The sequence below is a fragment of the Numenius arquata genome, chromosome Z, assembly GCF_964106895.1.
Source record: "Numenius arquata chromosome Z, bNumArq3.hap1.1, whole genome shotgun sequence".
In the NCBI taxonomy this organism is placed as follows: domain Eukaryota; kingdom Metazoa; phylum Chordata; class Aves; order Charadriiformes; family Scolopacidae; genus Numenius; species Numenius arquata.
Window position 1 is genome coordinate 54,927,071 of NC_133616.1, and position 21,959 is coordinate 54,949,029.

At 47.9% G+C, this 21,959-nt stretch overlaps 1 protein-coding gene across 1 annotated transcript; it reads right to left on the reverse strand.

The window, feature by feature from the left end:
- Positions 1–958: 958 nt before the first annotated feature.
- On the reverse strand, positions 959–5,132 carry KLF4 (KLF transcription factor 4). The gene is given in 6 exon segments (XM_074166327.1): positions 959–2,057; positions 3,594–3,758; positions 3,849–4,761; positions 4,928–5,050; positions 5,053–5,100; positions 5,103–5,132. Coding segments are annotated over 6 exon segments (1,455 nt in total). The 3' UTR covers positions 959–1,881.
- Positions 5,133–21,959: the final 16,827 nt, after the last annotated feature.

Below are 21,959 nucleotides of genomic sequence, written 5' to 3' on the forward strand. Positions count from 1 at the left end.
TCCGGGCTGACTGACAATTTCAAACCAGCGAAGAGGAATGATTTCTTTCTTTTTACAAATAGTGAGAAAAACAGGTCCTATTCATCAAGCATTCATGTTGAAACCATCTTATCCCTACATATTTGTAAAGAAACCAGAGCAACGAGGTCCCTAAGGACAACTACAACAAAAATGGTAACAACCAGAGGTATGCAGCAGGCTCCACTGCATTTAACTGCAGCAGAGTGAGTGCAGCTGAAGGCACACGAACATATCCTCAACGCACAGCTATGCGGTTTGCAACCTCCGCATGCTCAGCCTTCCCAAGTTCAGTATGCATACCAGGATTCCTACTGGAATCTTGGCTCTTCAAACACCGTCGAATTACTGAATTCCCAGGACAGAGCACGCTTCAAAAGAAACTCCATGTAGTTTATTGTTAAAAGGTGTTTTTTGCTCGCACTCTTTATTCCTTGAGTCAACTTTATTCTTTGCAACACTACGCAGTTGATTTTTCCTTCATTCGCATGAAAGTGGTTACACCAGCTTATCTAAGAAGCCCAAGAAAACCAAGCCAGAAATTTTTCATGCTGAAAAGACCACTACAAAAAACTTCTAGCATTTGTTATCTTTGAATATGCAAAGCCTAGTGTCTCCAACAGATGTACTTCCTCTAACAAATAATTTGAACTGAGTTATCTTAAAGATGGTAAATTACAAATTCATCACGCAGGTCAGGTAAGTGCCAATTTGATATTCAGAGCAAAAATTTCAAGTACATCATCTTGCCTAAAAAGATGTGTTACATCAGCACTGCACTTATACAATCCTATCTTTTAGAGTCCTGAAACTACAAGCGTTTGCTGCCACCCCCACTCCGCCCCCCCTTGCCTTGGGAAACTCAACCACTACCAAATACTTAATAAACTCTCTTTGGACATATCCATGCACAGAAGAAGATTAGAGCAGCCATTCAGATAAAATATTATAGGTTTATTTAAAACTTATTTTCAACTTGAATATGCAAAATACAAATTCCAACAAAATGTTCATTTTTACTTCGTAGTTTACAAATATACAAAATAGAAGTTTGCTTAAATTTATATTACATATTTATTATGTAAAGAAGTATATAGAAAACATTTGTTCTGCTTAAGGCATATTTGGGAATAAACCATTGTACAAACTATTGCACATCGAAACCACAGTGCATTACAGACTGTCTGCATAAAGTTACTTTCTTTAAAAAAAGATAAACCAGGTTTATTTACCTGATTTAGGTCATAATCGGTGATCGGAAGACAAAAATATTTCCTTGTCAGATATGCAGCAGTTTGAGAACTTTGGCTTCCTGTTTTTGGTACCTCTACAACCAACAGTCACTAAGCACCATGAAATAGGCTTTTAAAATAGAATTCTGTACCTGAATTTTTCCTCCTGTTTTAACATCGTAATGGCTTTTAGAAGGAAAAAAAAAGGAAAGTACAAGATGACATTTACATCTAATATTGCATTGAAAGAAAATTAAGGGAACGCCATTTCCCTGTGTAATATCCCCACCCTCCGAACTACACACAGTCTGTTTAACCCTGATATCCGTGACTTCCAGTCACTCCTTGGCATTTTGTAGTCCGGAAATAATTCAAGTTGGATTTACAAATGGAATGATAGAAGATCCAGTCATTGACCCCAACGTTTTTGGTTCTCTTTTCTTTTAAATGTATATATATAAAAAAGTTGCAACGTCTGTATGCAATTATCCCTCTTTTCCACTCTTTAGAAGACTTCACCGTGATTATCTGTAGTGCTTAAACTGTGTTCTCCCCCGTCCTGTGGAAGACAGTCCTTGTGCTGTAAATACTGAATCTCTACGGCAGTTGGGAAAAGATCCACTGCTTCCAATTAAAAGTGCCTCTTCATGTGTAAGGCAAGGTGGTCCGACCTGGAAAATGCTCTGTCACACCGCTGGCACTGGAAAGGGCGGTGGCCTGTGTGTTTTCTGTAGTGACGAGTAAGTTCATCGGATCGGGCAAACTTCCATCCGCAGCCTTCCCAGTCACAGTGGTAAGGTTTCTCTCCTTTAAAAAAACCCAGAAAATAAAACATGTCAGGTTTTTTTTTTTTTCCCATGGCTACCACTTCTAGAACCTTTCTTTCAAGAAACACTAGCACACATTGGCCCGCGTAAGAAATGGGGCAATGTCAAACAAAATGCAACAAACTACTTAAAGCAGTTGCAAGAAAACTACAAAGACTAACAGAGTAAGACTGTCTTTTCAAGACATACAGGTACTATAAAATGTTGGCGTCACTGAAATCTTCACTATAATACTCATTTCCACCGTTTGTCTTGCACACAAGCCTTCAAATACATACGTTCAGACAATAACTGAGTGTATTTTTGCCAGCTGATGTTATACGATCAAATAGCAACCAGAAATAGCTCAGCAGACATAATGTATTTAGATAATCATAGGTCTCAAGAATTAAAAAACAGCTGGAAACTGTTTTCAGTAGCTCAGCCTGATTAAGGACTCACTCTTGGTGTCTTCACTATGACAAAACCACTGCTGACTGCAAGACAAGTTTCCCGGACAGTTACAAACTCCCGGTCCTACACATACCGGAGGTGGTGCTGACCAGTTCAGGGCAGATGGGAAGTGCCCTTCACTTGACCGATTTTTTCCCCTCTACTGCCATTAGCTGGAGATGAAGCCTAACTACTGCACTACCAGTACATTTCTCCCTTGCCCGACTCCGCTTCAGGAGAAAGTTTTGAATCAAGTCCACAACTCAGGGATTTAAATTATGCAAATTCCCAGGTTATTTAATCACTGTTACGGAATGCCCGCACTGGTGAAACCACGCACGATGTACCTGCTTTCACAAGCTCAGTTACTGCAACACCACACTCAGCTGCAAGGTTAAAGTTTGAACTCAGGCTCAGATGCACACTTTGGCAGATTTTATCCGAATTCTAGCAGTAGCCAATCAACCGTTAAACTCTGCCTCTTTGGTGCTAGTGCAGGGGAAGATGCGCTCCCATAAATAGGCGAGGCACCCCGTCAGTGCTGCTGACACAGCTGAAAGCCTCACTTGCAAGGGGCCCATCACAGTTTCCTCAGAAACGGACCAGCAGCTTGCAGCAGTGCGCGATCTCTTGCACTAGAGCAAGCCAAGACAGGAGGGGTACGTGTGCGAAGCGTTTAACCACAAGCAAAGAAAGCAGTATCTTAGAGAGAGGTCTGATCCCTTCTCAGAAGTGGGCCAACAGCATCTAGAGCAACAAATCCCAGCTGACTTCCAACTACCTGCTAATTAGCTAGCTACACAGCAAGAGAGGAGCAACAAACTTTGCCTTGGCAAGAAACCCACCCGCTCCCACATCTGAGTCATTCCGAACCATTAAGCAAAACACGGAGCCAATAAGCAAAGACTACACAAGACTTCATGTAGCCAAAGGGGGAGGAAAAAAAAGCCTGGAAACGCAGCAGAGAAGGGTTATGACTCACTACTTTTAGCCCTCCTCTTGTGCTCTCCCCTTTCACTGTCCAAGGGGCTCACCGCCTCCCATTCAGACTGGGGCAACTTGCTGACCCCATGCTGGAACTAACCTGTGTGGGTTCTCAGATGCGCCTTGAGATGAGAGCTCTTGGTGTAGGTTTTGCCACAGCCCGCATAGTCACAGGTGTGGGTGGCCGTCCTTTTCCTAGGCCATGACCTGCGTCCCCTCTTAGGCTTGGTCTCCTCAGGCAGGCAGCTCCCCGGTGGCATCAGCTCTAGAGGTGGACAGGGAGGAGTGAGCACCACCACGGCCAGAGCCAAAGCAGGAGCCCTAGCGCACCCGTCACCAAAGCACAGGGACTCACCTTGGTATTGGAGCGTGCCGGGCGGCAGCTGCTCAGGCAGGAAGGTGGGGTAACCGGGGGCTGGGGGGTACCCTGGGGGCAGTGGTAGCGGTGGGTGGCTCAGCCCCTGGGCAGCAGGGAGACAGTCTCTGCCACTCAACATCTCCTCGGGCCCCAGCGAAGGTGTAGTCCGGGTAGGCAGTGGGCGGCCCAGGGAGAAGTCGTGCTGGGGGGCTCCTCGAGGGCCGTTCCCGTGCGGTGGTGGCGGTGGGGCCAGGGTGCACGGCGGGGCAGCCTCTTGCTTGATTTTGGGGCACATCCGCGGCAGGGGGCTGTAGGGGGCCCCGGGGCCCTCGGTGCCAGGCGGTGGGGCGGCAGCTGGGGGGCCGTTCTTGGGGCTGAGCCCCGGGTGGCTGTACTCGCCCACGGCCTTCACCACGAACTTGCCCTGCAGGCTTCCCAGGGGCGGCAGAGCCGCCGGCGCCGGCAGGTACACCGGGTCCAGGTCGGGCCGCATGAGCTCCGCCACGAAGCCTCCCGAAGGGGACACGTCGGTGATGTCGGCCAAGTTGAATGGGGTGGCGGGGCCAGCAGCGGGGGCCCCGTCGCGGCTGCCGCCGCCGTAGAGGAGGCCGGCGGGCTCGGGTCGGGGCAGCGGGTAGGCGAAGGGCCCGGCGGGGCAGGGGCTGGCGGTGGGGGCCGGGGCGGCGGCGGGGGCCACCACCACGGCAGCGGCGGCGGCGGGCTCCTGGTGCATGAGGGAGTTGGAGAGGATGAAGTCGAAGTCCAGCAGCTCGTTGAACTCCTCAGCGTCGCGGCGTGGCCCCAGGGCGGCGGCGGCGGCGGCCTCCAGCTCCGACGGCGGCGCCTCCACGGGCCGCGCCGCCAGCACCGGCGGCGGCCGCTTCAGCTGCGACAACTCCTCCCGCCACCTCTGCGGGGAGACGGGCACGGCTCAGACCCCGGCCCTCCGCCCCGCCGCGCCCGCCCCGGCCGGACCCCGCCGCCGCCGCCACCACCACCACCAACCCCGCCGCCGCCGCCGCCCCGGCCCCGTCCCCATCCCGACCGGCTCGCGCCGCCGCGACGCCGCTACTCACGTTGCCGGGGCCCGCGGGCCGCGCCGCCTTCTCGCGGCCCGCGGCGCCCGCCGCGAAGGTAGCGATGGAGGGGAGGAGCGTGCCGCTGAGCGCCATCTCGCACTCGCCGGGGGGCTGCCTGCGGGTGGGGAGAGCACAGCGGAGTCAGGCGGCGGAGGCGGCGGGGAAAGGCCGGGCCGGGGGCAGCGCCCGGCACCCACCGCATCCGCGCCGGGGCGTCACGCCGAGCTGCTGCCGCCGCCGTCGCCTCGAGCGCCGCCGAGGAGGAGAGGGACGAGGGGTGGCACGAAGGCGCCGTCCAGCCGCGGAGAGCCGACGGGGCGGGGCCGCGGGAGCGCCCTTCCTCGGTGCTTCACCGGCGACGAAGGTGAGCGGGACGCGAGGCGCTAGCGGTGCCGCAGGGAGGCGGCCGCCGCCCGGGTACGCGGCTCCGGCACCGGCAGGGCGGCGGCGGCGCGAGGTGCTTCCCAGGGAGCGGCGGCCATGGGGGAGCCGGGCGGGACGGACGGGGCGCGGTGCTGCCAGTCGGGAGGGAGGGGCCGGGACGGCGCGCGCTCCGCTGCTGCCGCCAGCGCCGCCGCCGCGCCCCGCTCGGCACTGCCCGTCGCCCGCCGCCGCCGCCCTTCTTATAACCTCACCTCGCGCCCGGCCCGCCCACCGTCGCTCGGGCGACGGCGAAAACAAACTGACACGTGGGGGAAGAGCGGGGCGGAGCGTGCGCGCGAGGAGCGGCCCGGGCGAAGAGGGGGAGAGGGGGCTCCCGCCCCGCCCCGCCGCGCCCCGCCCCGCCCGCGTGCGCCGCGTGACGCCGGCGGGGCGCTGACGGCAGCGCGCGGGATGCGGGGGGGGGAGGGGGTGTTGAAGGGGGGGGCGGTGCCCGCGCGCGTGTGTGTGAGGTCGGGGATGCCCAGGCGCCGCGGGGTCTCGCGCACCTTCGGCACCCCGCGGCGGAAAACCGAAGGGAAACGTCACGAAGTGACGGAACCACCGGGTGGTTTGAGGGTCGGACGGGACCTTAAAGGGTTCCAGGCCTCCCCACCCCCCCCCCCCGGTCGGGGACAGGGGCACCTCCCGCCGTAGACCGGGTCGCTCGGAGCCCCGTCCCGCCTGGCGTTGGCCGCCGGGGACGGGGCACCATGCACAGCTTCACCGAGCGACCTGTGCCGGGGTCCCACCGCCCTCACGGCAAACAGCTTCTTCCTCGTAGCTAATCTCTTCCTAATAGCCGATACCTCACCTAAATTAAATTAAATTAAATTCCCCAAAAGTCCGACTGTGCCTTTTCCTTATCTTTTATTTCCTCTTTTTCCTCTCTTCTGTTCGGTTTTTTAAAATTTTTTTTCCTTTTAAATTTTTCTTTCTTTTTTTTTTCCTTCTTTTTTATTTTTTCTCTTCCCTTTTTTTCTTTTTTTTTTTTCCTTTCTTTTTTTTTCTGGCGCGCGCCTCGACGGCGGGGCCCTTTCCACGCTTTGCTTTGTTGCCGGTAACGGACTGGTTTTTGGCTGAGGGGCTTTTCCATCGCGGGGCACCGACCGACCCGGGGGATGGGGCGGGGGGGGAGGAAGAGGCGCGAGCGGCGCCGGTGCCCGCGGGACGGCGGCGGAGCAGCGCGGGACCGGGGCCGGGACGGGCGGCGGCGGGGCCGGAGCTGCCTCCGGGCGCACCCCCGGAGGGTTGTGCAGCAGCGCGGGTGCGATGCGGCACATCTGCCGTGAAAAAAAAAAAAAAAGAAAAAGGAGAAATTAAAATTTTAAAAAAACAGCAACCAACCTCAAAACACAGCAACACCCCACGGAAACCTCAAAGAACGGAGCGGGATCGCCGACGGGAGAGACGAGGGCGCGGGAGCGGCGGCCCGGCTCCTCCAGAGGGCAATGGCGAGCCGGCACCGCTCCCCCGGCCGCGGGCAGAGCCGGCGGGCTGCCGCACCGGCCCCGCGGCCGCCCCCCCGGCAGTGACACCCCCCCTTCTCCCGGCCCCGCGGCCGCCCCTCCGCTGCGCTGCCCCGGCCGCCCTCCAGAACTGGTCGGGCCGGAGGGGTGAAGTCCCTGCCCTGCATAATTTGCAAACATGAGCCTGAGTAACTTATGATGACTAAATTAAACCCTAAAATAATAATAAAATACCCGGCTTTATTTTAGCAAACTGGTTTTACCAGTTGTGTGTTGCAAATGTTAATTATTAATAACTTTGGCACTGGAAAATAGGGTTTTTTTTTTTCTGCACAAAGTCCACGACTTGGCAGAAGATGTGCCGGGAACCACCGGTACGAAAAGGATCAGTGTGGGGAGATGAAGGCTGGCGAAGTACCAGGAGGATGCCCAGAGATGCCTTGTGAAAAGGGACAGGAGGCACCTTCCCTTCTCGGAGGGGCAGGGCTGGTGGTCTGCGGCACAACAGCCTCCTCGGGCAGCTGGGCTCACGACACCGCTGCCAGTTCTCAACTGCGATTTTCACCCAGGGCTTGTGCTCTCAGTCTCTTTGACAACCACTTTAGGAATCTAGCATCCAAACCCATCAGCAACGGTTTTTAGGTCTAAGCCTCTCTTCCAGCTTAGTCTCTGGAGAAACCCCCTGATGTGGAAACTTGCAGGTCTCTGGGCAGTTTTCCCCCATCAGTTGTTTTTCTTTTGTTTCCTGTTGGTGTAAATGTTAATTTATGGATCTCCTAAGCAATGCGGTATTTTCCAAGGCCAAAATTTCAAGCTCAGAATCACTCTCGGCCAACATCAAAATTAAAAAAAAATAAAAATCCCTTATTAGAAACAGGAGAACAAGAAAGCTTCAAAAGCAGATAAGTGATCAGATATCTTTGAAACAAATGGCAGAACGTCACCAGTTCCAGGAAGAGAAGGCTTGAATAACGAGGGCCGGGATAGTACGGGTTGCCTTCACAATCTTCCATTAAAATAGACGCGGTCGCCGTGTTTCTGGGTGATTCAGACCAACACGTGCGAGCTATATATAAATTCACATTAAAAAAAGATGTGTCCCGCTTTCACCTGAGCCTTGATTTTGAATTGTGTAAATGTTGGCAGGGTGCTTAAAAAAGTGTACGTGTACAGGCATCGATAAGTTGACTGCTACCTGCTTTTTGAACATCCCGCACAAAGGTCAACACTTTCTTTTTCACTAGTTAAGCACAAGGCAAAAAGTTTTCTTTTCCTCCCTTAAATGAAAGGGAATATGATTTAATGGTCTTCCGTGTGGAAATAAAATGCATTCAGTGCTGCTCACAGCTGATGCTTTCCCAGCCTACATAACAACCTAAATGCTGTTTTCTTAAGACAGATTTAATACGCCTTCTCTCACCAGCTGACCATTTCTCCAAGTCTCAGTTTTCTCCAAATTTCCCAATTTTCTCTCAAACTTTCCTTCCACTAACTCAGAACACAGCATGTTTCTGTGCTGTTCAAAGCTGACTTGAGGGATTGCTTAATTCAGATAGAAAATTGCACAGAATTTGTGTCCCTCTTGCCTTGGGATGTGCAATGACATTTTTCCAGATTATGCTGTACTTGGACAGAAAGAAGTCTGCTGCAGCACTCCCCTTGCCGGACTGCTGTGGCCTCTGTGTGCTTCTCTCCTTCCCTGGGTAGAAGAAGAAGAAGGCGGTTTCTTCCACATCTACCGCATCTTAGTGTGAGAGCAGGGTTGCCCTAGCCTTGCCACAGGTGCTGTTCACCCATTTTGGGAGAAGAAGAGTTATTACCCGATGCTGACAACCCATATCAATGGCCAGTCCGAGTGGTAGTTCACTGTGAAGTGTAGGGCAGAGTAAAATGACTGCTCAACAGCGCTGTTCACGAGGAAGCCTTAGTGGCTAGCCTGAGCTGGTGCTAAACTGATTACCTGGGAGTATAAACCCCAAGAGACAGGCAAAAGCCGAGGTGATGAAAGAGCACAGGTTTTTGGAGCAGAGACAGTCGTCAGGAAATGGCATCCCACATTAAAAACATTAAGAACATCAACAACAAGGAGAAAAACAGTTGAGCTGATTGTGCCTGAAACAAAGACCAACCTGTTTATCTTGATATGTTTATTTTAAAGCCTAAGTTTGGAACTCGATTTTCAACGAACTGCCTCTCAGGAACCACAATGTGCAGCTTATCCCCTTTGATTTGGCTGTCTGCGACAGCAGCTGATGAAATCAAGGGCTGCAGACTTTGGGAAAGATTGTGTCACGCCGTCGTTGGGGTCAGACAAGAAGATGCTTTCCTGGCATCTTTGGGATTGCGCTTTCTTATCTTTGCAGTGTGCCACACAGATAGCCTATGGGGCCAGGAGCTGCCAGGCCCCCGGCTCCAGCACTGGCATAAAATAACAAAAGGAGAACTGGGAAGAAACCCCTGATGCTGCATTATATCTAATAGCACCCTTTTTGCTACTTAAAATCAAAAGCAGCAATTCCATAATCCTTGGTGCTGTGCTGTGCTTTCCCCTAACAAGGTTGCTGGAGAGCAGGTGGAGGTGGGTGGGCTCATGAAAGGAGATGTGGCAACTGGAGGGTTTCTTACCTCCCGAGGAACCCAGACTAACTGACGTCAGCTGCACTGTGGCCGAGAGGGGGGCAAAGTGGGAGAGGTCTCACGTGCAAGGTGCACTCCGGAGAGGTGCGGTGCAGTGCTGAGATTTCACCCTCCTCCTGCAGGATCAGGACAGTCCAGAGCCACAGCCACCAAGTAGCCTTCCTGGGCTCTGCCAGAGGAGATCTGCCTTTTGGGGGTCTGTTTTCTACCACGTACTGTATACTCCTCATAGAAAAGTGCAACAGAGCTCAAGTTTCATTCACCTGTTCTTTCATGGGCTACTTTACTTTTGTTAAACAGAAATAAAACCACACTCAGTTGGCAGTTATACTTGTGGATTATTAGTACAGTGCAAAGGGCATATTTCTGAAGATTGTGGGCAATTCCAGGCAGGTTTCAGGCAGTAACAAGTGCACAGATGGCACATGCTGACTTAAGATCATAAACATTCATGCTGAGAATGTCAGCAGTGTCTGTGGTCAACTAAGTTTTCACCTGCTTTTTGAAAGCCCGACCATATCTTGTTGGTAATTATTTTACTTTTCTACATGAGCGAGGTCAGAAAAACCCAGTAATATATAGCGTCATCACCCAAGAGCCTCGGGCTGGTTTAGATCAAGCACCCTGTGGCGAGGTGCTGTAGGTCCGTGCTGTTGGTCTTTCGGGCCCTTGCAAGAAGCAGTGTTGCTGAGCTTTTTATCAGTGCTGATGCCAGGTCTCTGGACCATGAGCTGAGTTTTATCTGCTGGGCAGCCAGCGTGCTTTCACACCCCAGAGAAGAGGTCTGCATGCAGGAGAGAGCCCTGATAATGACTTTCACCATGCTACATCAGCCCGGTGTTTCTTCCATGAGAGCCTGAAACTAAGTAAGGCTTAACCTCGGGGGTGTGATTCTCAACATGAGTTCAGGTTGTTGATTCCAATTGAATTTCCCCCAGGGGGATAATTTCCTGTGAAATTCAGGCATCTGTTTCCAGAGGTGCTGATCCTCCTGTTGAGTGCCATTCACTCTGCCTCACCAGCCCCTGGCATAGGTGGCCAGCACCCTCGCACAATTTAGCACCCCACCAGGATCTCTTGCATGCAGCAGCTCTTCTACTTTCAAGCAATCCAAGGGTTGTTGTGTTTCCCTAACAGGCAAAATACCTCGAATTGTTTATGGAAAAGAAAGAGCTTTATATTTTTTTTTTAGGCTTAGGCATCGTTGCTTTAACGGGTTTGCCCCATCTGTCATTGTTTCAATGGGTTTGCCCCATCTTTGAATTCAGATGTTCCCCAAACTTTAACAATGACTTATATAAGTGGCTCCCACAGTGGGACTGCTGCAAACAAGAACTCCACAATGAACATCCTTTTCAAAGTCCTGCATGTAATGTGGGGACACTCGCACACAGCGAAGAGGATGAATTCTTCTTCGTTTGTTTGGTTTTTTGTGATTTTTTTTTTGGGGGGGGGGGGCTGATTCACTGTATTTTTCCAGACTGAATGGAGGAGTTGGAGAAAAATAGATAAAACTTGAAAAATCACCAGCTGTTAGCTAACCAAAGGATAGTCCCCATTGATGGGCAATAGATTTGGTATATCCTGGGAGATGCAGGAGATGTATGGGCTAGAAGCCCAAGTTGCTCTGTGGAGCTGGCTCTGAAGAAGCAGTCAGGTATTGAGATTACTATTAATTCACCTTCCTGCACCCTGCTTGGGGACCAGATTCTCTCATTATTATCTGTGTGAAATATTTAAGGCACTGCTGTCCAATAGCCTCTGGAAATGAAAAGATACTTCTAACTTCTCTGTCTCCCTGGAATAATCTTTTTTTTTTTTTTTTTCTGCTGCAAGAAGGGGTTTTATTCTTTGGCCATCTCCCAGCCCCCTTGATTGCTGTGGAAAAACTATGTGGAAGAGATCTCCCCCTTCCTTCCCATCTCAGGCTCTTCTTTTTCGGTCTTCCTCACCTTTTAATTGCTAATCTTTAAGTAATAATCACTGTTAATAAAAATGAAGCATCTTAGTAAAGATTTGGCTTCCCAGAACATTCCCAAGCAGTGTCAATATAAAATCCATTTATTTCTCTCTTGTTTTTATAATTCTGGAATGGAACCATATTAATAACTGCCCTTGCTCATTTCAGTTTTTTCATAGTTGCTGAAGCTGATGGCAGCAGTGAGACTTTGGCAGACCTGCTTGCAGACTTGGGAAGATGACACACTTGCATCATTGTTTGGTATTTCTTTTGCCACATATAAGAACTGGCAACATTTTTCTCCTAAGGAAGCTCTAATACTGCAGAAATTTGTAAGTAGGTCTCGACACCCACCAAGGAGAAGTCAGCTTTCACTGCTGGTGTATTTTTCAAGCCCTTTCTCCTTGGTTAAGCTCTGAGTTTCTTTTGTTTGAGTAAAAGTGGTGCTCCTGAGCAATGTAATCTGAACCGATAACATGCTTCCTAACAAAACATACATTAAGGTGCAAGATAGAAGAAAACTAGAAAATGCAAGATAGCTGCTTCTAGTGCGTAATGCATTTGAATTTGAATGAGGAGAGAATAAGAGAGAGCTTACAGTAAAGTGCTCCTGAGTTTGAAATGAAATTTGCGCTAATGAGCTAGATACTCACAGGACACTAAACGCCGTCTTTCCATGGTTCCTCCCACACAATGTTGTGGATGAACTGACCTGGACAGCCGATTCACCCAAGATGTCTTTCTAAACTATTTGCCATGCTGAAGTCAAGAATACCTGTTGTTTCCCTGCACCAGCATCCAGCAGAGGAAATGATTAGATAAATATTCCCCGCATTTGAACAGGAATAAAGACATTGCAGGAGAACACTGGAAGAAAGGATCAATGCTGCCTGCTTTGAGAATAAATACCAGGCTTCTACATTGTTTCCATGAATGCCTCCAGCTCTGCTTCAACATTAATGGAGCAGCAGGAGCCCATTACTCTATGATAACAGTCCCTTGCTCTCTTAATGAGAGCAATATGGCAACTACTCTCAGATTTTTGACATAGATGCTGCATAATGATGCTGCGATGGTTTGGCTCCATTGCCAGTTTTGGTGGCTCCGTTCCTTCCAGGGCGGTTTTGCCATGGGCACCAGCGCAGCTGAGACCCTGCCCGGCAAGGGGCACAGGGATGGCTGGTAGCACCAAATATTAACTGCCCCGAGAAATACCTCACCGTGGATGCCCCATGCCAGCAGAAGAGTTTAACTGCGATCACTGCTGAACAGGAGATCCACTGCTTTACTTCACAGGCTGCCACGAAGCACATTGTGTTTGCAGGGAACTGAGATGTGGGGACGAGGAGTGCCATAGGAAATCAGTAATGAGGAAACATGAGGAAATTAATAATGCTGCATTCTGAGCAGGGATTGAATAGCATGCAGTAATTGAGGCCCGGGGCCACACTCTGCACAATGAGGAAGAAACAAAATAAGGAATTGCTGCTCATTAGGCTCCAGATTCAGCCAGTCTAAATTCCACCTAAGTCTTTGTGCCAAGTGTTTCCTACTGGCAGGCTCTGGGCCTTTGGGGATGCCAAGCCAATGGGAAGCCCTAGGTGGAATTTAGGTTAGGGCTAAGTCTGTCTGCCACTGAGCAACATCTACCTTGACCAATTGGTGAGGTAGAGCTGCTCTGGAAAGTAGCTTGTTATCCTGTAAGGCAAGAAAGGGGCCAAAAGACGGCGACATGGGCAACTTTAATTCTGGCACATCCAGTTTGTTAGCACACAATGTTGTGCGCCTGATTTTGCAACATTGATGTTTTCACAACTATTTATTTTTTTTTTTTAATGGGAGGCATAATACCATCCATTTGTGGAGAAATGATACAGCGAAACTTAAAAAAGAAGTATTTGTTTCTGAACTCCTTTAAAGTTTCCTTGAGTAAGTTAGCTAAACTCTTAGTGGTGTGGTTATGGTACTTAAGAGAACCACTGCAGCCAAGGCTATGAATAAATGCGAAAGTAATTAAGATATAGTAGGGTATTTACACCACTTAATAATTTTGGAGCTGGCATCCCATGAGCGAAGACACACTTACTGTCAGCTGAATCTATGATTTTACCCTCAGAAGTCTGATTGCCAAAGAGTGTTTCTATTGATAAAATCTTTTACGTTTCTTTACAATCCATTGTCTTACACAATTAGGCAGTAATGACTCAGTGGAGAGCACCTAGCCTACCAGCTGAATAGATCTGTCTCCAGAGGGAGGGAGAGAGAAAGACTGAGCCTAGAAACCTATTCAAAGCACTGAATCACCTCTGTGTTCAGAGATCATAGAGTGAGCTTAAGGAGGTCGGTGGGCTAAGGCTGGGGACTAGAGCAGTTTGCATAGTCGTTCCCCAAAAGGGAACTGGCCTGTGCCGCAGGATGTATCACAATACTGGCAACTCTGGTCTTCAGTGGGAGAAGTAATTTTTAAAGGTAGGCTAGATTTTGCTGTGACTAAAAGCATCTCAACCAGACAGTGACACCTTCTCTATGCTCAAATCCATGTGTCTGTAGCTGTGGCTCCGTATTTCATCACCTAAAAAGGGGGGGAGGGGGGGGTGGTCCTGCTCTGTATTTTTTTGTAACTTTGGCCACCACAAAAGATCTTCATGTAAGTCCCGTGGCTCCTCCTCTGAATGCTTGCATTTTTGTCACAGAGATATAGTGAGATCCTAGAACTCCCACTCTACTTTGGTCATGAACAAAGGAAATAGTATGAGGCGACTGTACTATATAGGAAAGGAAGACATCTCGTAATATAACGAAGTCTTAATTCACTTGGTGAGGTCCTAGCAAGACACATCACCTGGAAGTGAGAACTATGTGAATACAAATCCTGTGAAAGGTTTTGAAAGGCTGGCTGCCATCTTTTGAATGAGCATGAGGTGCTGGTAGGTAGGGATCTCTTGGAAGTCAGTGTATGCAGTGCATTTAATATTACAGAGAGAGGAAATTCACTTAACCCCAGAGCCCCTTGTTTGGGACCTTCCTCTGTAGGTAAGTCCTGCCAAATTGCAGAAACCCCATCATTGCAAATCTGTTCCACGCAATATTTGCAGTTTCTCTATTAGCTTTTCCTCCAGGCGTATTCCTTGTTTCTCTGAGCCTCCTGTGTACTGCCTCTCCTTTGCAGATATTACTTACATTGTTCTCACTCTCCCAGCTTGTCCCAGGTCCACGTTCCCCCCCCCCCCTCGAATTTTCTCTGATTTCCTCTTCTTTTGATAGTTAAACTTATCTTTTTGAAGAAAAACTTCCCCTTCTATATCTCAAAGCTGTCATATTTTGGGTAAGAGGAGCCTCCTTGTCTGCCTGGTGAAGCCACGGGTCGAGCAGAGCCCCTGATACCCTAACAAGTACCCTGCCAAGCAATGCTGGCTGAGTTCACTTACATTTCCTTCCCTTTGGAAAAGACTGGCTTGACTCTCAGCAATCACATTACCATGCACAGGAAATGAGTGGTAACATCTCCATCCATGCCAAAGTTTTTAGAAGCCAGGAGAAGTTTTACAGTATGACTACCAAGACAGACCCAATGTGTTTCAGGCATCCATAAGGGTGCACATGATGTTTCTTAAGAGCAGCCTGGAGCGCTGTTACATGGTCAGCTGTCTTCTTCGTTACGGTGGAAGCGTGACGTGCAAAAGGACTGCAGGATAAAGAAGATGCATCAGGGCACACAAGCTCCCTCCTCATCCCAGTTCTTGAGTCTGTCTGCTTTACAGTGACTCAAAAGCTGTGGGTTGCTAGAATTTCCTTTAGCCTAATAAATGACATGACAAGGAGGTGTCTCCAGACAGTAATTCTGAACTTTTCTAGACTCAGTTTCCCTCCGTTTCTGTGTTATATCCTTTGCATTGTTCCAGCTTGCTCCTCAGTTTTGGTATTCACAGTCCTCTGGCTGCTTCAGGTGTTTACCAGAGCAGTTTTGCTACTGCCAGTTAGCATGCCTGCTCTGCCTGCGCTCATCGCTGCAGCCTTCAATGCAGCTGCCATCGAAGGGACACAGACACAAGGCCCTTTCAGGTCTGTGGGACACCAGAGTGCTATCGAAGTCATTAACTCATTTCTCTCCGAAGCACTAGTGTTTCACAGAAGGTCTTCTCAGTCATCTGTGACTCCCTTCTGCACAGTCCGTGTGAATATGGAAGATACTTATCTAACTTTTGTGTCCCATATCGTTACGTGGACCCATTGAAAACATGACCCTGAAGAACAGATGTTTAGTCTTCTGGCCAGATGCTCAGCAGTGGTCAAGGCCCCATTGTGTTGGAAGGACCTGAAGCAAACAGCTTTAGTAGTTCAAAATGTCACACAGAAAATGTAAATATTATGAACGAAATATTTAACTATTCGTATTTAATCTAAGGCAAGGGCTGGGTTAGTAATGTTGTTTGGGAACAGAGGATGATTTTAGTGCTGCTACATTGGTTAAAATATGGCTTGTATCAGTTCAGTGCTAATTAATTTTGCTTATTGTGTTAGCTTATGCCAAACTTGTGTTAACTTTGCTAGTACAAAAAGCATTTATTTAGTCATCAGGAGCAGCCTCCATCCTGCTAGAGGGTTTATTCATCAGTGAACCCTTTGTCTCAGACCTTTGGTGCGCAAGAGAAAGCAGCACATGAGGGTGAGGGAAAGCTGTTTGGTTTCTGCAGCTCTGTATGGTCCTTGCCATCACCTGCGCAGGGATGACCAGCTCCCACGTGTGTTTACCACTGTCGTGAGTTACAAAACGTCTGCCGACCTACTGCAATCTGCATTGTTAGTCTGACTTGGTCTTGAACTAAGTCTGTGTGAGGGCATTTTCTTTTTCCTTTCATGGTTAATGCATGAGGCTTGAGGCTAAAGACCACACGCTCCATGGCACCATGGCTTGACAGACTGGTGGTCGTTTCCCACTCTCTGGTGAGCTTGTTACTTTAGACCCTATTTCTAGACTTTAACTGTCCCTGGACATGTTGTGCTAGGTGTAGTGTTGTGAGGAAAAGAAGCAAGCTTTTATTGTTGTAGGAAAGTGATTGCATGGCACTGCCTAGAACACTTTTAAATGTGAGTAGACACAGCAGTGAAATAGACAATGAAGAACATATTACCTATGATGTGAATAAGTACTTTTTACTGAAATTCTGGAGAAAAAGAAAACTTTCCAACATATACAGAAGTCAAGTCACAGTGTTGAACCTGTGAGTCACAGTCATCTCTGTGTCAATAGCTGATGGAGTAAGCACAGACCTATGACTTCACTCCAGGAGTGAACCATTTGTGGGGGGCGCAAGCTTACTCAGATGCCAGCTTGCAACAGTGGCAGGGAAAGGCTAAAAAACTGGCCATGGAAAAGGTCCAACTTCTTTCTTCACCCACACATATCCTGTCTTGGAAGGTCTTATCAATGCCCTATCTCACAGTCTTATTCTCTGTTTTTTCTTGGACCTGTGTAGTGAATCTGTAGGAACTGGGCTAAGCAAAAGACCTGAGATGGGAACGGGATGGTGCTTTGCCTGTTTAATCTTTGGCTGAGATTCTGAAATCAGTGAAGCTGTACTGATTAGTAAGAGAAGACAGTCAGGCTGATTGACACTGACTTCAATGGTAGTGCTATTTTTTTGCTGAAGATGAGCAGTTGCTCTTCCTCTCCAGCATCCCACAGGAATCCTGCAGGTTCTGCCAAGGTTCTGCCAAGGTTCTGCCAGGTTATTCCCATTCTGTGATAGACCTCCCTGCTCTCTCCATGGATTAGCAGTGCATGAAAAATGATACCAGAGCAAAGCTTGCCATATTTTGTTTCCACACCTTACCTTTTCAACGGGGTAACCAGTACAAGAGTGAGTGTGAGGTGGTTGTGTACATGAGACTACACAGAAACAAAAACATAACGTTGGTGGATGCTCCCCTACAATAATTTCTTTATGCTTATTGGGATTTGAGTAATGCATGTAAAATAAATGACATTGTAAATGCTAAGTTTCAAAGAAATCTGAGTGTACCTTACAGTACAATATCTAGATCTTGACTAGTAGGTGGTGTTAGAGTCTGGTTCACATGTGTGAGCTTCTTCATAGCTGAGTCTTCTGAAAACAGAAAACTGTACAGCTACAGCTGAACGGTAATGAGGTCTGGAGGCACAGAAGTCTGAGCTGGGCTCTGTCCTTACTTCACAGGGTGACTTTCTGTGAAGTGCTTACGCCTAGCAATTCCTCTGTCTGAAAAGGGGATGTTGGTGCTCAGGCACCTCCCAGCCCTACCAGGGGCTGCTGCTTCACAATGCAGTCTGTGGGTATCAGTTGTGTACCCCCAGTAGGACAGCATTTTCTCCTGGCTCTGGTTTGGAAACAGGCTGGAGCTGCAAGCCCTGAGCAGAATCAAAAGCCACAGGATGTGTCAGTCCTGGGTTGTCTTGCCTTGCCTCTGCTTCCCTTCCCTCGAAGGCTAACTTTGAAAGCTGGAATTTGGTTTTCTATTTCCTCAAAGTGGAAGCATGTTTTAAGCAGTGTCCTTTTTTGCTAGTTTGCTACTGTATCTAATTATAAGCCTTGAAAATAAGGCATCCTGCTAAATTAAATGCCTTGGCAGTGCCCTTCTGAAATTGCTATAGCAGAGTTGGAATTTCTAGACCATTACACTGCAGTTGGCCAAACAGATGGTCTCTGCTTTCCTTCCCCAAGCTTCCCACTTTACAACTTTTTTTTCCTGGTTCTCTTAACAGAAGGCACCCAAAAGCTTCTTTATGGATATTTGCTGTCTCGGAGAGAGCGACAAACCCCTTTCCCTATGTCTATATGTCCTGCAGTACTTGGGGATGTTGCAGCTATGCTTCAGGATAGAAGTATTTCTGAAGTATTTCTCACTCCTTTCCCACTGAGATATTATTTTAACCCAGATTTAACACTTTGGGGTAACTGGCATAGAGGAAGACTACGCTTTGTTTGTTTGTTTGCTTGCTTTCACACTAAATTGACTTTCTCAAGTCATTCATAGGATGTGCAAGGTGAAGGCCCTTTCCTTGATCAAAAGGACACACTATACAAGTCTGATAATTTTTCTCAAGAACAGATAGTTCAGCCCTAGTTAAATATAATTCCCTGGCAAAGTGTATGTAGCCTTTATTGAAAACTGATCAGCATGCCAAGTTTCAGTTGTTAAATATGAGTTTGGATTGTTCAAGAATAAAAGAAAGTAATACCTTGTCTTGGCATGCAAGTATATCAGAAATGTCCATGCTAAATATAATCAGACATGAAACAAAGAGAGGGAAATAAATGAGCCTGCAGAATAAAATAGTCTTCCTTCACTTGAAGAAGAAACACAGTAAGTTCTGGCATCGAAGAATCAGTAGTTCTAAGGTTGTTAACAATCAAAAATAGTAGAAATGCTAATTCCAGGTGAAAGGTCTTGTGTTATTTTTAACTCTGCCATAAGTAGACTGGTGTGGGATATGGTTAGTTAGGCCAGAGCCCTGTTAAAACATTTAATAGATAACTGGAGTGGTGTTTCCTACAGTGCCAAAGAGCCTCTTCACTGTTTGCACCTTGGTGGTTCCATATTGAGGTGTTAGCAAAAGAAATAAGGGCAACATGAGCTTTTTTTCAATTCAATAGCCAGAGAGCTGCCTGAGCCTGGGTAGCTCTGAAAGCAGCCTGTGGATACCTGCCCTCTTCCCCTAGCAGACAGCAACCCATGAGTGTACATCAGCCACCGCAAGATGGGCAGCCCAGCAGGACTATGATCATCCCCAGACCCACCACAACAGTAAGAAAGGCAATTTGCACAATTTGCTTCTCTGGTATTTAAGCTGAACTTCTCACTTCCTTGTGTTTACTTTCTGTGCCTTTGTTTTCCAGTCTGGAAATGCTGTTTTCAATTCTTTTTGTGCCTATTTGTGCTTTTAGCTGTATTGGGATCAAATACAAAATGTAGCTCCAAGTGCAGTTTTGCAGCCTGAAAGTCCATGGTAGGCCACAGCAGACAGCAAGACTGTGGAAAGTCTCATTTGATCCATTTTTTTCCAGCATTTTTTGTGATTTCATTACCTTGTATAAAATGGGACTGCTACGGGGAGGGCTACAAAGCCTTTTACCTTGTGTTGGAAGGAGGGTTTGCTTACTCTTCAAGTTTAGCTTGGTTGTGTCTGGCTGTTGTATCAGCCTGAGCTCCTCCAGGAGACACGAGTCAGTCATGAGCTCATGGTTTTTACAGTGCAGCCCACCCATGTTCCCCCCCAGATGTTACCTCCATTGCAAGACCAGCGCCTGGGACTGGTTTTTTCTCCTCGTGGACGTCTGTGTTTGGTGTCGCTGCCCATCTGTGGGCAGCAGAGCTGTTAAGGACTGACCTCACCGCCACGGGCAATGTGTGTCCCTTGACCCCAGGACGGACCTTCATGTGGATATGGGGCTCCTGATTATCTAGATTATCTAGCTCTTACTTTGGCTTCTGCACCTGGCTTTCCTTCTTGTGGTAAACACAAGTGAGGTGTGAGCCCAGTCTTGCCTTGCCACGCAGTCAGGAGGCAGCTGGGGTTGTGCCTGGGAGCTGGGAAGCTGTTTAAACACAGACATCATGTCACCACTAGATACAAAGTCAATCTGTACCATTGTGGCTGCCGCTGTCCTGGAGATCTGGAGAAGCTGGCTGAGATTTCCTTCAGAAGGTAGAAAGGCGAACTGATGTCTTTAAAGGAGTAGGAGTGAGATGCTAAGGTAGGAAACAGGTTGTTTTCCTTGCTTGACTGTAAAACTTTACAAATGCCAGCCAGACTTAGTTTTTTAATGTCACCAGATTTCTCCTGCTAGACATGAGTATCTACTGTTTGGCACAGCAGTGTTCCTGTCTGGTATCTAGTGAACCATCGTTAAAAAAACAAAGAGTAATAGTTTGGTGAAAGTGCAGAGTCTATAGTGCTGAGTAATGTATTTGCATACTGGCATATGCGCTATGAAAGTAAATAAGATTATGTCAAATTCATCTGGAAGAGAGTTAATTTAACTTCCTGGCTAAAGTTATGCAACCAGAGGGAGGCGGGAGAGCCGGGGGGGGAGCAGGGTTGAGGGGGGATGAATGTAATAGACTGGCTGATGAAGCCTGGGGGACAAAATGTCCTAGTGGAAATTGTATGTAGCACAAAAGAATGTAACATAAGAACCCAGCAGAACAGCACTGATTCAAGGCTGCTTATGTACACACACACAACAACTGTTTTTCTGTTAGTTTTAGGAATGCACAGGATGACCAAAAAAAAAAGAAAAAAGTATCTGCTAGACAGATTAGCTGTCTCATCCATATTGAGGCATAAGCTGCTTCTTGGTCCCGATTCAGAAAAGCCCCTGCAGGACACACAAGGATGTGAACATGCTTCAGTGCAATTGATGGATAAGGGCCAGTCAGTACTTTACACTTCAGGACTGAACAATTGCTCAGGTCCTGTTTTCAAAAACTGACAGTGTTGTGAGAGATGATCACCCCAAAGCATGTCATGGGTTGGAAAGTTGTGGGACTTCAGGTGTGTTTGATTGAATATGGACCCAGCCTTCACATTTCAGCTTTGATTTTTAGCAATTCATTTTAAGCACTTGAACAACTCCAAATTTTTAGGCAGCTTTGCTCTGGGCTCTCCACAGAAACTTTGTGTAGTTCATGTTTCTCCCTGGTTATTAAAGACTTGGAGACTTTGCTACAGAAAAACGAATGCATTTCTTGTGATAAGAAAAGTCTGACATGAAGATCAAACCCTTACTTTTAAAGGTCTTTTCATTCAGTATTGCAGATCATAGCAGAGAAGATAGTCACATCTCCAAATTCAATTTGACCCTCAACTCTAAGTCTAAGGAGTAAGTTATTAAAGCCTGGAGTTTGAGAACAATTTCTCTTCCAAGAAAATTTAAGCATAAGCTTGTCAGATATATAAAAAATTGTGGATAGCTAAAGCAACAATACCATATCACCTCATGGTGATGGGACCATTTTTGTGCTGTTTGATTCATGTGCTGTATCAAGCTGCATGCACTTAAGGAAGCAACATCTTCAAGCATAATTACAGTGCCAGGATGTGAAGTTTTAGAACATAGTTAATGTTTACAGTAAGGCTATCTTGGGCCTCACAGTGAGTATTGATGGCAAATCTACCTCCAAGAGCAATGGGCACGAGAAACTTGATGCTAAGTTTGCTGATGTCAACAAATGCTCCTGCACGGTTAATTTGAGAATGTCTTTTGCATGTAGTTGGCATAGGGCTTAGAAGCTTCCTGGACTAAATCTTTACCCAGAAGCTCTGAAAAGACTCTGAGCCTTCTCCTCAAACTGTGGTACAAGCAATTGTTCCTGTGGCTATGTAACCATGTCTGTGCCGGATCCAGCTGAGGGGAAAAAATGGAGGCAGTGATTTGTACCTTCTTGCTCTGGGTTAGGCAGATTTTACGGGCTTGTGTTTGAACAGCAGTCAACAGGGCAGACAGATGCTTCCAGACAGTGGTACAGGGTAAAGACTTAATTCTTTTCACTGGTTCCTCAG